Source organism: Dermochelys coriacea, chromosome 13, assembly GCF_009764565.3.
Source record: "Dermochelys coriacea isolate rDerCor1 chromosome 13, rDerCor1.pri.v4, whole genome shotgun sequence".
Taxonomy (NCBI): domain Eukaryota; kingdom Metazoa; phylum Chordata; order Testudines; family Dermochelyidae; genus Dermochelys; species Dermochelys coriacea.
The window spans coordinates 6,111,084-6,127,066 of NC_050080.1; the positions used below are offsets into that span (position 1 = coordinate 6,111,084).

The 15,983-nt window shown below is 45.6% G+C and overlaps 1 protein-coding gene across 7 annotated transcripts in view; it reads left to right on the plus strand.

Annotated features, from left to right (window-relative positions):
* KCNQ2 (potassium voltage-gated channel subfamily Q member 2) overlaps nucleotides 1-15,983 on the plus strand; it is a 116,048-nt gene that overhangs the window by 32,517 nt on the left and 67,548 nt on the right. For all 7 annotated transcript variants that reach the window (XM_043495802.1, XM_038370383.2, XM_043495804.1 and 4 more), the window contains exons 2-3: nucleotides 12,885-12,975; nucleotides 15,117-15,243. In XM_043495802.1, the coding sequence (XP_043351737.1) occupies nucleotides 12,885-12,975; nucleotides 15,117-15,243 (218 nt within the window). The remainder of the gene's footprint in view (nucleotides 1-12,884; nucleotides 12,976-15,116; nucleotides 15,244-15,983) is intronic.

Here is a 15,983-nt window from a genome sequence, read left to right on the forward strand (position 1 = left end):
TTAGCCCTTTTCTGTATTGTCATGGTGGGTTAGGCAAAATTAAACCAGGCTCAAAAATTATTGTTCTCCAGATTTTCTATCTGTGTGAGTGGCATGGGAACAGATACCATCTTAATTCTTAGAAATGGAGTCCTTCTAAGAGCTGTTTCTCCCCTCTACCATTTTGGGGAGGCACTTTTTATTCTCCATCTGGTGAAATCAGCATCATTCCATGGCGGTTAAGTTATACTAGCTGGTTGCCTGTTAAATCCAGTAAGGATTATATTATTCTTAATTGTGCAGTGCTAATGCTTAGAAGCCCTAGTCTAGGATGGTATTTTGAGAACTATTTTATATTAGGGCATTGCTTTTGGAGAATCAGGACACCCGTTCATTGACATTCTCTTATGCAGACAGTCCTGTGTTTTGGTACTTATTAATAATGTATGGAATGTAGATGCTGCTGTAAGTGGCCAGAGCCTCTACAAATCAGATCCCAAGTGCCTCAATAAAAATGAGGCACCCGTGAAAAGTTTAACTTAGGTGGCTTGCTCAGCATATCCTGTAGGAACTCGATAGCAGAGATAGGGATAGAATCCAATCCTCCAGGGTGTCAGTTTGCCTTAACCATGCGACCGTCCTTTCTCTTCCTGCCTTCCCACTACAAACCTTCCAACTTCTATAGCAAATAAGGAAGGGGTCCTACAGACAACACTCTCCTTCACTACACAACCCTGATCCATCTCCAGAGCAGGGCCAGCCTGTGCACACTGAATGAGGCAGGGGTCCGGTGGGGGAAAAAAGGGAGATTATGGAATTAAAGGTTGGATAGTAAAGCCTACACACAAGAGGGCTGAATTAAAGCTGCACAGGAGTTCTAGCATTTCCTACAACTACAGGGTTTAGTTGTCGTTCCACTCACCACTCTCTCCCTAGGGACTGCAAATAACCCTTCTTCCCACAGCCCTATGGTTTGCAGAGAGTTCCATCGTCCCTTGCCTGCAAGAGTCTGCATTGCCCTTTTCAGGCTGCCCTTGTGCTGCTCACCAGTTTCTGGTTATAGCCCTTCTTCCGCCCCTTCTGCCAGCTCTTTATGGTCCCATTGGAGAGACACTCTCTCTCCCTGAGGGAAAGGCTGCCTCTTTTGTATCCCAGCAGGCCTGTCTCTCAGTCAGCATGTTCTCAGAATCCCTTAAAAGACCCTTTAATGGAGGAGATGGTGGCACTTTGTCTTTAAAGGGCCAGCTCTTCTGTTACAGCCTCTGAAAGAAAGAAAGAAAGAAAGAAAGAAAGAAAGAAAGAAAGAAAGAAAGCCATTTCCTTGATGGCACCACTATTCAGCCTTGCTGCTAACAATTGTACCAATCACGAGGTACCGTGTCTTGCTCTGGTTCCTGGTGGACCCTGTATTTCTGGGGTTTCTGGTTTCTGGTCTATGTGAGGGAATTTTGCTTGTGGAATTTCAGCGATGAATAGAACCAGTGGAGCTGAGAACAGGAAGTAGCCTGGCCATCAGACTGCCAGTGTCTTTCCTGCAGCCTCCCACATAGCGCAGGGATGTGGCAATGCTGTAATTAATGTTGGACCTGGCAGTGTCATCAGCATCAGTTCTTAATTGGGCTCCATGGCAACCTGAGCTCAGGGGAACGCTTACCAGCAAGCACCTGTGTCTATTGCTCAAATCAATTATAACACTAAGGAGACTGTTCACTGGCAGCGAGCAGAGTAATCACATGTCACTGTTCCCATCTCACTCTCGTCTTCGGATATCAGAGACACAGCTGGGGACTGATGGGAAAGGCAGCAGTTCTGCATATTTCCTTTTGTCGTGTAAAGGAATGCATGCTGCATTCTGTACCCAGGCATCCAAAGGGGAAAGATGGGCCTGAGACATCTACACTCTGGGGTCGGATGCACAGGGGCTGGGCTGGTTTGCAGCACCCCATGGGTGGAGAAAAGAAAAAAAAAGAAAAGCAGCAAACTCCCATGGAGGGAAGGTCTCAGGAGGCATCAGTGAAGGGGATGAAAGAAACTACTCGTCCCCTCCCTCTTCCTGCTGCTGCTCCTGCTCCTCTCACTCCCAGCTTCACTTCTACCCTAATCATGCTCTGTTGCAGCTCCTCACGCTCCCTTCCCTTCCCCGCTGATGCCACACTCAGCACCTCTTCAAGAGGCTGAATGGTGGAGGAGAGGGTGGAGGAAACGGAGCCCTCTCTACCCAGCATCACTTCCTGCACCAGCCTCAACCAGCCCCAGCACCCTTCAGTACCAGTGTCCCAAGGCAGCCGCCCTCACCCCCACTGCTGCACCGTCACCAGCACTCAGCAACACCCATACAGCAAGGCACCTCATTTGCACATCCACTTTGCAGGCGCAAAGGAAAGATCACTTGTCATTTCTGTGCACATGGTCTGTGTCTTCTTTGTGTCTCCTGTCCAGTAATTGCGCACACTGAATTATATTTTCAACTCAGCCCCTTGGTACTTATACAGATACAGTTTTCTTTTTTTCCATACCTAGCAGGGAACAATTGCAAATGACAAATATAACTGACAAAAATGCTATTGCAGCAGGCCACAGCATTCTTTTCTCCCTGGGGCTTGTCGTTAAACAGCTGCCATGTTCCTAGGTCCAGCAGAGGTGGCGGCCTTAGGTGGGCGAAATGGTTTGTGTGTGTGTTCAGGTCATGTTATCAATGTCCTCAATAAAGCTATCAAAAATGTAACCCACATCCTTGTTCACTAACCAGGCCCTGTAAGTTTTCTTTCTTTCTTTCTTTCTTTCTTTCTTTCTTTCTCTAAAGTAGGTCTTTGCAGCAAAATCTAGGCCAGGCCACAAATAGGGTTGGCTGAGCCAGACTGGTTTCTTTCACTCTGTAATGCTTGATTGGCTTCTCTGTTACAATCTGTCACTTCAAGGAGGTTGATCCATGTAAATGAGATGAATAACTGTAAATCTCCTGGCAGACTCCAAATCTTTGGAAATAGCTTGAGTACTGCAGGAAGCTATTACCTGCTGAAGAATTACTCTGGCTCTGCTCTTGGATCGGCTCCGTGGCAAGTTGTGGGGGAAAAAAAACTAGTGTGGAGTTTTTCTGGCTAAGGAAGATCGGACAGCTCTTCCCCATAGTCTGACCATGCTTCTACTCCTTAATCAGCCTCTAAAGAATCAGTGCTGGGCAACTCTCTCTGACAATGCTTCTGCCAGCGCTGAGAGGGCTCCCTCCGCTGTGCTCCTGATCTCAGCTGGTTGAGGATAGAAGAAGCCAAGAAAAGGCATCAAGCCTGGGTCTCCAGAAGGACTGCAGGCCAGGGTCTAATTCTATGGGACCTCCATTTAGGTGCCCATATGTCTTCATTAAAATGTCATGTCTTCTCAGGACATGGTTTCTCTGGTTAGGACTTAGGGATGAAAAGAACCTCTTGGGGCCTGAGGAGTTTCACTTGTTGCAAGTCCCCAAGCTTCATAGCCAAGGTCAGATGTGATTTGCATCAGGATATTGAATGTCACTTAGAATGTGTTCATCTCGCCTGCTTTTTTAAAGCCATGGGTTTGGTCGTGGTCCTCTGGACACTCCCTCCTCACTTGGGCAATGCATTCCTGTGTACACGTGGAGCTTTGTTTGCTTGTCCAGTGAAGTGCCATTAGCCCACGCGGCTTACAGAGTGGCGGGGAAATCTGATTGATTTCCTACCCTTATTTGGAGCAGGGCCAGGGGCCAACACCAGCGGTTAATAGTGAAGGAAGGGATATCAGAGTGACAGCTCTGGCTCTGTGTGGTTCATAATGGAGGCCGTAGTCAGTGCCAACGAGCACCATCTGTTGGAAACTTTACAAGGACTTACAATGAACAGTGCATTTCTGTAGGATTTTTTGAGACAAATGAGCCTGCTGGTGTCCCTTTTACCCAGAGTTCCATGGGGCTGCTTGTTTCCAGTGCCCTTAATGGAACTGGTGCAGTGAATGTAATTAGGTTGCTGCAGAAGTTAAAACCAACTGACTTGCCAACGACAAACCCAGGGTACTAAGTCCCTCTCCAGTTCAGTGTGTGCTTTGTTACACGTCACCCCTTTACTCTGCTGGTTTGCCCCATCTTTGTGCACAGGGAAAGCACTGGGGTTATGTGAATTGTGTTCTTGAAAACCAAAGTGCAGCTGGGGTGTCCAATTCAGGCCTGTCTTGCCAATGTCCCTTTAACTCAGAAACTGTCCCGCTGTGCTAACGCTCATATGTTACCCTGTGTTGCTTCCTAGCTTTGCAATATTACTTTTGTTTTCCTACTTTAAGCTTTGGGTGAAGATGAAATCCACCACCAGCAACTACTGGCCCCTAGCTCCTGACTCTGAATGGTAATACAGCCTTTCCTCTGAGTATTGTCCTTAGCACTGAAGTCCTGGCCTGTTTGTATGTTTGCACCTTAATTTCTCCTCCACTATGGGACCTGAGCTCTTCTTTCTCTCTAGCAGCTAGTCTCAAAGGGAGAAATTCACCAAGTATTGAGCCTCCATACAAAGCCTTTCGTACCCCTTAGGCACCACTTAAAGCATGAAGCAGGGCTTTGAGTATCCCTGAATAGGCAGGGATGTACAGGTCAGTTGGGGTGGACACTGGGCAGGTCAGGGGATATTCCAGTGGCCCCAATACATTACGCAGGGGTTAATGGAGAGGTAGTAGCCGCGGAAGGGCTGTGCTGTAATCTGATTCCTTTCCTGTAGTTGGAGATGTGCCAGTCGAGTATCCCTACTCCTGTGGAATTCCTTGCACGAACCAGAAATAACCTGGCTTTGTGCAGTCAGGAAACAATTTTACTCCAGGAGCATTTGTGCTGCAGGGTGAGTCACTTGAGGCCGGAGCAGTTCATCTCAACAACGGTGAGCTGATCTGGGAATCAATATCCACTGTGGAAGAGAAAACATCTTAGGGACACCCTGGGCCCGATCTTGCTAAATCAGAATGGTAGCATTTTACACCCACTTTGCACAGCTGTAACTGATGGCACACCTGGCAAGGCACGAGAGAATCGAGCCTAATAACCAGAAGCTGCTTAAGTTTGGCAAGCTGAAGGCCTGGGGGCTGGAGCCTTGTTTCCAAATGCTGAGACCCTGAGATCCAAAAGGTCAAAGCTCTTTGGCACATGGGTAGCACCACATCTATTGATTGCAACTTGGAGCTGCAGCTACTCCAGATTGCTGCTTCTTTCAGCTTCCCTCCTGCTGATGCATCATGCAGCCACAGGCCACTTGCTCTTTGTGTCTCAGCCCACTGTGGTTCCCTTCCCACACTCCCTTATAGGCTGAATTGCTCCGTTATTTCTGCTTTGTCAAGGGGGGGAAATCAAGAGCAAGTGGACTCAGGTGGCTGCCTGCTTGCCCGCTAGACTGGCTACGGAGAGACTGGGCTGTAGACCTGAGTGCTGTACCAGGTGCCATTCAGCACGCTGGCGGGATGGCTAACTCATATGTGGTCCTCCAGTAAAACTGTGGCTATCTCTGCTGCAAATCAGTGGCCTCTTCTGTGGAGGATTCACTGTAAAATACAGAGGGGCAAAGGATTCTGGATTGGGTTTAGAAGCTGTAGCAAAGGTCAGCAGCAAGTCCCTCCGGGGAGCAGGTCTCACTCCACAGTGATGTTCTACCCTGGGCTCACCAGTGGCTGGAACATTTCATGTGCGGCTAAAGAGCACCCGCACATTCCTACTGGATGCGGAAAGCGTAGCGCCGAGTGCTCCTTCCATTGGCACCCATTTCGCGGTGGGTAACTTCTGGACTGATTCTTACATCATTTGTGTTTGTAGTGGCAGTGGCTGAATACCTCATGCTGCTGTCCTGGCCATGTGGAGTGTGGTCAGTGAGGGTGACGGGTTTGATTGTCGATCCCACTGGACAGAACTCTAGCCGACCTTCCCAGTGCGGCCGTGCAAGCCTGCTCTATAGCTCCGTTTAGGAACAGGAGCTAGCTGGCTACCTTAGAGCAATGCAGCTTGCTCAGCGAGGTGAGGGTCCTAAGCCTCATCTCGACCCCAACTCCCCCCTAAAATATGCTGAGCTGGAAGAGGAGAGAGAGATGTGAATTGGGCAAGAGACAGTCTGGGGGAGCAGCTCTCAGACGGGTCCCCCAGACACCCAGTCAGAGCCTCCCACCCTCTCTCCACTGTAGAAAGAGAGGGATGGCCTCAGTGCTCAGCTGCCTACCCGCCTGGATTGATTCACTGTGGAGATGAATCCTGTGACTGGACCCCATCAACTTCCCATGAGCCTTGTATGTTACTGGCCAAGGACACTGCTTTCTTGGTGCGTGGTGCCCGGAGGACTCCCCTCTGTGCTGTAGCCATGGGTAGCCCAAGGGATGAGTCACAATGGTTAGTCAGGTTTAAAGAGACTACCTGGGAAGAGAGACACCGGGGCTGGCTCTTCCTCATACAGACACCCTGAGTTCTGCAGCCCAGGATTTTGGGTAGTCTGGTGAACATGCACGTCTATAAGAAGCTTTCATTGTCCTTTCTGATTTATTTGATGGGTTATCTGCATCTGCCTCCATTGCAGGGAACCATGCTTGGCTGTGCCCATCTGCCAGAGCTAGCAGCAAAGATAAGCGGAGTTCCTAGAAATATAAGGTGTGAGTCTGGTTCTTCCTCCTCTCCAGAGGCTGGTCCCTGTGTTGACAGGATTATTTGATGTTTCCAGCAAATAGTTTTACTTCTTTAGCTCAAGTGATGGAGGCTCATGCTTTTGGCACTAAAGGTTCTTAACTTAAACCTCACTCTCCACCCAAGCCGAGGTTGTGATTAAGCACTTGCTCAGAGCACTAGGGGCAGAGGCTGGGGCGTCCTTCCTGATCTGCAGCGCCATCTCCCACCTGTGCTTAGTGACATGATGCTTTTGCGATGGGGACAGGCGCTAAGATGGAACTGTCGTTAATTTCACTTGTGACTGAGCTGAGAATTTGAACTCAGGCTCCAATGCTGAGCACTCCCAAAGATACATAAAGTAGGAGATAATACTTGGGATCAGACCCTGAGAGGTGCTGCACATCCGAAGCTCCCGCTGAGTGACATGGAAGTCACAGGTGTGTTAGCTGTGGTTGCCAAGAGCCACTGTTTAGACAGGCCACTGCGGGCCATATGGAAGATGTATAAAAGCTCTAGCCTATAAGGAGAGAACGGCTAGTCAGTTACTCACCCTCATTGTCTCAGCCTTTGTGCGCTGAACATGATGTCATAAAAAGGATTCCAGAGTGAACAAGCATATATTGGATTCTGTCCGTGTCTTCACAGTCACTGCACGACATCTGCCGGGATAGGGCCTGTGTTCACGAAAATGCAGCATTATTGAGGTTTCTCTGGATGGCTGTCAACCTACAGGAGCCCGCAAGTTTTCATCATATACCAGGGTTCAAATAAATACTGTAATTCTGTCCCACCTGGACTTGTTGCTGTCATGTTTATGGCCATTGCGAGGCTAGAGATCTGTGGCATCGGCTGAGCTCTGTGGAACAAAACACATTTTATTTGTAGCATAAGCTAACGCTAACCCCCAAACGAACATAGTCTTAGAAATAGTCAAAATTCAATTTGCAGCGGCATCAAGCGGAACCAGCGGGATGAATTATTGAATGTTTTTACAAAGTGCAGGCTTTTCGTTTCTCTCCGAGCTGGCGTCCTTTAGTGTATTTTAAATATATTGTTAGTAAATTAATTTCACTCATCTTGTTTGAGCCAGTTCTTGTTGCTGCTGACTGACTGATACCCGTTTGGTTCGTGATTTGATGCCACATATCTTCTTAACAAGGCGTCCAAATAGCCTGAGATTTCATTATGTCCTCAGGCAATAGTCAGGGTCATTCTCTTTCTGTCTTTTAATTGGTTTTAGTGCATCTAGTACTTGAAAAAAGTACAAAACAGACAGCCTCGGAGACAGAAGTCCTGCCTTTATCCACGGATCCATGGGTGACAAGATTGCTGGAACCAGGGCCCTGTTCGTCCCTGGCATTTCTCTGCTGAGAGTGCTCGTGAGGATGCCAATCCAAAGAGTAGATTTTGGATTTGTAGGTGTTTGACCACTAGGAATTAGACGGAGACCACCTTGTTTCCCCTAGGCCACCAAAGAGCCACTGGATGGTTATACTGCTCACTTGATAATACTTCTCGCTCCTGTGGGCTGGATCTAAACTGGAGACTGAGTGGTAAAATGCTCCTCACCTCACTATCCATCTCAGAGAATCCAGATGGGGCAGGATTTTCAGAAGTGCTTAATTGCATTAAGAACATGAGTCCCAGTGGAAGCCAATGGGACATCTGTCGATTTCAGATAGTCACATGGCCCCCCCTCACCAGAGCCCCTTACAGTCTTTAATGTATTGATCCATATGATGCCCTTGGGATGTAGAGTGATGCGATTGCCCCCATTTTTCAGAAGGGGAACTGAGGCACAGAAAGGCTAAGGGACTTAATCAAGGTCACATAGGAAATGTGTGGCAGAGCAGGGACTAAAATCCAGGTCTCTCAAGACCTAGGCCAGGGCCCCAACCACTGGGCCATTCATGTTCTCTTACATCATTTAGGTGCTTTTGAAAACCTCACCCATAATTTTCATGGAAAGCAACAGAGATGCTGGATGAAGTGGTACACAGGGCTGGTCCACTGAGCCTCTTAAATGAGAGATCTGCACTCACATTCTGAACACCTTTAAAAAGCAAGTAGGCCAGTGAAGTCAATGAGGTTACCCCAGGTATGAGTTTACTAGTGTTCTTGTCCTAGCCTCTGGTGGTGGGCAGTCCACTATTCAGTTATGTGCGGCCAGCGTTTTTTACTCAGGGGAGGAGTAGGACTGGGTTAAACAGGTTGTGGTCTAGGTCAGGACATAGTTTTGGACAGCACTGTGGAAGAAGCTAGTACAATGCCTGCTGGTAATATGCCTTGCTAAAGCCAGGGCAGTCAGCCCCTTACTTTCATAGTGCAAATGAAAACATAGCAGCCATCTTCTCCAGCTAGGACATCATCAGCTGTGATCTTCCATTGGGCCTATTAACCTTTGCATTCTCCAGGAGGGATGATGAAGATCCTCCATTCATTTGCAGTGCGTGTGAGATGGGGAGGAGGAATCATGAAACTGCTTTATTGACAGCATCATATCTGCAGCTTCTTAACCTCATCCCTTGAACATTCCACAATCTCACTGGCTAGGCTAATTGAATATCAAAAGACCAAATCCAGATCTCATTGAAGTAAATGGGAGTTTTACCCTGGGTTTTAGCATTCGTAGGTTTTGCCCAAAGTGCTATTTTTACACTTGTTACTTAATTAATTGATTAATCATGTTTCTTATGGTAGTGGCTAAGGGCCAACCAAGAATGGCACCAGATTGTGTTAGGTACTGTACAAATACAGAGTAATCGTCTTTAGTTTTTGCAGATAAACCTAGATATTCAATTAATGTTATAGCGGAAAATGGTCTCTAGTAGTTACAGACTTCAATTTTGATGCAGGACTCCTGGGTAGTATCACTAGTGATGTTGATATGTGACAATCATGTAACTCAGTAGTTCTCAAACTTTTGTACTGGTGACCCCTTTCACATAGCAAGCCTCTGAGTGCAACCCCCCCATATAAATTAAAAGCACGTTTAAATATATTTAACCCCATTATAAATGCTGGATGCAATGTGGGGTTGGGGTGGAGGCTGACAGCTTGCGACCCCCAATGTAATAACCACATGACCCCCTGAGGGGTCCTGACCCCCCAGTTTGAGAACCGCTGATATAACTCCTTTGTGCCTCAGTTTATCCCATGAACACTGGCAGTAACACTACCCTTCTCTCACATGGAGGATTAATTCAACAATGTTTGTAAAATGAATTAAGCTCTTTCAGAGAAAGATGCTGTACTCTACAGAGTCATATTCTTATTAACTATTCTTCACCATTTTTAAGAATCCTCTTGACATTATTTTGAATGGTGTATTTTCACCCTAGTTTTTCACTTCTAGTTTCTATATAAAAAGGCACCAGGGGGTATCTTTTCTGATAAATTATTTTTATTGTCACCTTATCTTCCCCCACTCAGCTTGTCTGTTTCATCCACTTGTTGAATCCAGTCTGTCATTCAGATTGCGAGCTGGCCAGGGTAAGGTCTGTCTTCTTTGTTACATGTCTGTACAACAGCTAGCACAATGGGACATTGCTCTGTGATTGGTTTCAGAGTAGCAGTCATGTTAGTCTGTATTTGCAAAAAGAAAAGGAGGACTTGTGGCACCTTAGAGACTAACAACTAACAACTTGTGGTACCTTAGAGACTAACTTATTTGAGCATAAGCTTTCGTGAGCTACAACTCACTTCATCGGATGCATTCAGTGGAAATACAGTGGGGAGATTTATATACACAGAGATTGACGTTTCTAGGCACTGTTGCAATACAAATAAATCATAATAATATCAGTAGTTTCTGTAGATAGCTAATATATATTATACATTATCCAGCTATAATACAGTGCGCCTACAGGCCACATTATCTCTTCAAAAAGCTGGTGGGTATTTGTAATCTACGTTAGTGCTTACTTGCCAACATGTATGGGCCGTACAAAGCATGAGGTTGCCATTAAACGCCTTTGAATTATTAGTGGCTTGCTAATGTTTTAGCCTGAAAGTGGATTGTGTGTCTTGCCCCCATAGTCTCCCAGTACCTTTGGCCTTTTAACTCTCCCATCCCTTTAGTTTCCCTGGGGTTTGTGGGGTTGTATCAGTGGGCTTAATGAATTGTGACACCTCTAGGGAAAGGTTTCTCCATCATTAGCCTACTGCTTTTCTCCTCTCCCTCCTCCCCCAGGCATGGCACCAAGCCTGCTGCCAGACAGCGAGATTAATTCTTCATTTTCACAGAGAGAAAGTTCACTCCCCAGAGAAAAGCAAACAGGACAGAGAAGTGTGCTAAAGTAAGATTCAGTGTTAAATATTCAGTGCAAGATGCGAGGATTTAGCCACGTGGTTCCCTTTAATGTTACTGGAAGGTTGTGAAGAAGGAGAGGCATCTATTTTGGAAGAGAGGAAAGCTGGATCTTTTTCCACCATAGGAACAAAGGAACTGCCATCCCATATCAGAGCACTAGGCACTCAGATACTATTAGCAGTAGAGAACCCTAAGATAGAATAGGTTTCAGCTCCTGTATTTTCACTTCATGCGTCTGATGGAGCTTATGCCCAAATAAATTTGTTAGTCTCTAAGGTGCCACAAGGACTCCTCATTATAGATAGAATAGTCTGTCTCTGATGGTGGCCAAGACAGATGTTTCAGAATCCAGAGTAATGGACAAGTGTAAGATAACCTGTCCTAGGGAAATTTCTTCGTGACTCTCACAATTACTGATTTGCTTATGCCCTGATCCATGAGGATTGATATCCCTTACATTTTTTATCCAAATATCCTGTAAATTCCACAGGTTAAATTTGCATCATATTACATTTGTTGCAATTCAGTTTAATTGCATATCCACTTCTATTGGTGACCTGAAAAAGGGTAAATAGGAACACCTGATTTACCTTCTGTAGAGTCAGATTAGCAGCCGTGTTAGTCTGTATTTGCAAAAAGAAAAGGAGTACTTGTGGCACCTTAGAGACGAACAAATTTATTTGAGCATAAGCTTTCGTGAGCTACAGCTCACTTCATCCGATGAAGTGAGCTGTAGCTCACGAAAGCTTATGCTCAAATAAATTTATTCGTCTCTAAGGTGCCACAAGTACTCCTTTTCTTCTCTAGAGTGTTTATATTGTATACCTTTATCATGTCAGCCCTCCCTATTAGCCTCCTCTCTAAACTAAGCAGCCCTAATCTTTTCCAGTCACTGGAAATCTTTTCATGCCGTTTCTGCTGTACCTCATTTGGAATGGGGTGCCCCAGACCTGAACACAGTATTCTCGATGAGGGTGTACAATTCAATTATGTAATGGCATCATAATATTTTCAGTAGTATTTTGTGCATTTTAACATTTGTTTGCTTTTGGCTGCTGTTCAAACATGGGGGAAAAGATTTGAATTCAGTTCAAGGGATAAGTGAAAATTTTGACTGTTCATTCTCCAGTCCCACCCAAACCAGTTTACCCCATGCTGTAAATACTGAGCTCTGTAGGGATAGGCTGAGGACCACAGTCTGCTCTCATTGAGGCTGGTGTGAATCTGGAGTTATTCTGTTCACTTCAGTGGGATGAAACTTGGTCTATACTGGCATACCTGAGAACAGAATTGAATTTTAATAGCCAAATTTGCCCTTTTGCACAGGCCTATTTGGCCTTAAAAATTAATCAGAGATTAATCAGAGGTCTTTTTGTTTTGTTTCCTAAACCAAAGTTCTCTTTGGAGAGCTAAGAACAACGTGTGATGTGGCAGAGATTTTGAATTAATTTGTGAGTAATATAATAACTGAGAAATTGTGAAGGAGTACATAATTGCTATGGGAATATATATGGAAATGTATTTGCCTGGCATATACAGTGGTGATATGCACTCATTTCACAGTTACTTCCCATGCAATTGCTATCAAAACTTGCAACAATTTCATTTGGTCAAGTAAAGTGAAGTAACTGGGGAATGACCCAGTGCACACACTTTTCTAATAGCTGTTAAATGAGAACTCGGATCATATTTTGTGGAGCCACATTCGGCTCAGTTTGCATGCTTGCAACAAACTGCGGAATTTCATCAATGACTTACCCATTTTAGAATGCCTGGGGAGCACAGGTCAAATATTCCACTGACGATCTGTTAGAGACCACTTTTATAAAGAGGGACAGCGCTACTAAAATAGCATTGTCTGGAATATTTGAAAGTGTGATATAGGATAAATAGCTCGATGAACTACTCAAAATGTACACTCTAAAGATTGGCATTATTTTTTCTCCTTTTCTTTGTGTCATCCAGTTTTCTCCTAGTTTTCTCCTGCCTGGTACTATCCGTCTTTTCAACCATCGATGAGTATCAGAACAGCTCAGAAGGGGCCCTCTACATCCTGGTAAGTTGGGAGTTGCAAACATAAGATAGAGCGTGAGCAAGAAACAAACAATATTGGGCTTTTCAAACATGGCACACATTTGAGCTGTGGTGTTCAGGATGGATGGGGCAGAGGCTATGTCTGAGAATTGGCTGAGACATCACTGGGGTATGGAGAGATTCAGCCTTCTAAGTGAGGGATAAGCATTTTCTCTCTATGCAAACATTTGTCTGGATTTGACATGCTTTCCAACCGCAAGCTATGTAAATCTTTAAAAGCAAGCACCGAAGAGTAAGACCCCTTGGAAGGAATGGGGAGCGTTTGTATTAACCTGTAAAAATCCTGAAGATCCAACAATAACCACTTTCTCTTAAGGTGAAAGACAAATATGACTCCAAATCTAAGCTGGGGTGTATTAGCTCCTGGTGCCACCTGGTTCATTTTGAATCATCTTTAATTTTTCTTGTCTCTGTTTCAGGTCTGGGTAACAATAACAATGCATTTAGCCTGCACTCACAGGGCCGAAATCAATTATTATTTACACTGAGTGTAAATCTGAAGTTATCTGGATTTGCCCCAATGTAAATGAGGAAAGAATGTGACTCACAGTCTCAAGGATGACTTTAAAAACCTGAACTGGTGCATGTTCAATTTGTGTGTGTGTGTGTGTGTGTGTATGTGTGTGTGTGTGTGTTTCTCTGCAATTGCAAAATCCTGCAGTATTGTGGGCCTGCATTTAGAAGCTGGTTTGATGCCCGTTTAAAAGTATGGCTCTAAATGGCTAAGCTGACATTGTATCACAGCAGAATCAGCCTAGGTGGGTTGCCTCCGTTCCCCATGCTATACATTTCTGCATTTATCTGAGCTGACATAAAGCAGAATGGTTTTACTACTTAAACAGCTTGGCATGCCTTCCGCTGACAATTTGGCTTCCAGTAACATGCTGAGTGATAGGTAGCAGAATTCCTGTCGGCACAGATGCTTACTTCATAGGGTCCCAGAATTCATCGCATCTCCCTGTCTTTGCCTTTCCCTTCCTCCACTCCCACTCCGCACATCAACCAGATACCAGAAGCTATTGAAAGTTTAATGAGAGTCATGTACGACTCAGCGTCAGCCCACGTTAGGTGAACACCGTGAGTGAAGAAATCAGAGAGAACGTAACATACTGACAGCGAGTGGAGCTTTGTAGCATGGTGGGCTCATTCCCTCTGTATCTTTATTTGTGGGGAGAAAAGCAACTGTGTGTTGGCACAAACAGCAGGTCAATAGTGAAGTGTCTCAACTGGCGAGGCAGAAGGCTGTTGGAACAGGGTAGGAACTCAGTCGAGACTGGTGTGGATTTTCGGTAGTTTGGGTTAACCCATTAGAGTTCAGAAACATATATATATATATATATATATATATATATATATATATATTTAGACATAGAAGAACACGGCTCAGACTTTCCAAGGGGCTTAGGACCAGACTTTCAATTGCTCAGCATTGATAATTGGGCCAGATTTTCAGAAGATCTCAGCTCCCACTTAGACACCAAAATAAGGATATAAGGTGCTTACTCACCAGCTGCTCCTGTTGTGACCCTTGTCTTCAGATTTTTCAGAATTGATCACTGCCCAATGGATTGAGCTCTTTTAAAAATCTGGCTCATAATTCTCTTTTCCCCATCACCTCCCTCGGGTCCTGAAGTCCAACGATAGGGTCAAAAATAGGAAACGGTCAGTTCTGGGCCAGAGCTAAACTTTTGTCTCCCTACAGAGCTAAAACTGTTTTTCCAAGGGAAAGATTAACTTTGTAATGAGGGAGAAGGTTTCAAAATAGGGAAGGACTTGAACACAGTGTGCCATGCTAAATAAAACCCCCTCCCCCAAATTTTGGAGGAATTTGAAAGCTGAATCTGGATCTTGACATGACTCTAGCAATTAGCCTCTATCTTTATCTTGCATCACAATCTCATCTCTTTGGAACTGTTAGAACTCAAGATCCAGATCCAGATTCCATTTTTTGGTCAGAGTCATAATTCTCCTCGGAAAGGACTGTAACAGTGAGGAACAAAATGAGCTTTATTAGTAGATGGTGTTTCAGCCCTCTGCATTGAATCTGCAACACTTTCTTCCCTGTGCCTTCTTCTTGGACTAATTGCATTGTCTCCCATGCAGGAAATAGTCACCATCGTGGTGTTTGGTGTGGAATACTTCGTGAGAATCTGGGCTGCCGGTTGCTGCTGTCGATACCGGGGCTGGAGGGGAAGGTTAAAATTTGCCCGCAAACCCTTCTGTGTCATTGGTAAGAACTGCTGCCCAGCAGTGGGTTTGATGGATGGCAGCAGCTACTGCTGAGAGGGCACAACAAATGGGATAAGGGCCTTGTGGGCCGTGCTCAGGATGACCGCTGAATTTGCTGTACTTTGGGTCAAGGGGAGCTGTCTGGTTTGCTTAGTGGGCCCAAGGCCGCCCTGGGAGGAATGCATAGTATTGATGTAGAGGTCCTACAGGGAGCTAGAGGACAGTGAGCCTGCCATGGAGTATTCGGGCTTATTTTAGGCCTGGGCCTGATTCTGAGCTACTGCATTCTCATGGTTGGAGCAGGGATGGAAGATGGGGCAAAGGTGGTTGCAACCCATCTTTGTGTTCTTCGTGTCCTGGACCTGTGCAGGGCCCTGCCCAGTCCCAGATAAAGTTAGAGCAGCCTCAGAATGGCATAAAGTGACCTTTGATGTGGCTGCCGCTCCTATGCCCAGATAAAGGGGGGAGAGTTGAGTGCAAGGCCAGCCACCTAGCCTCATAAAAAACAACCAACCAAACACAAACCAAGTCCAAAGTCCATGGTGATAGAAACAAAACCAGGCTGCCATTCCAGTAACGGCGGCTGCTCAGCAGAGAATGCTGCTGACCCCTCATACCCTTTGTAGTAAGATGTTATACAAGATGAAAGAGGTGGTGGATGCAAAGCTTAGGGAAGAGGATTCAGGCCCAGATGATCTTGGTAGATCAGATATTCACACTAAGGCCTATCATAGAACAATG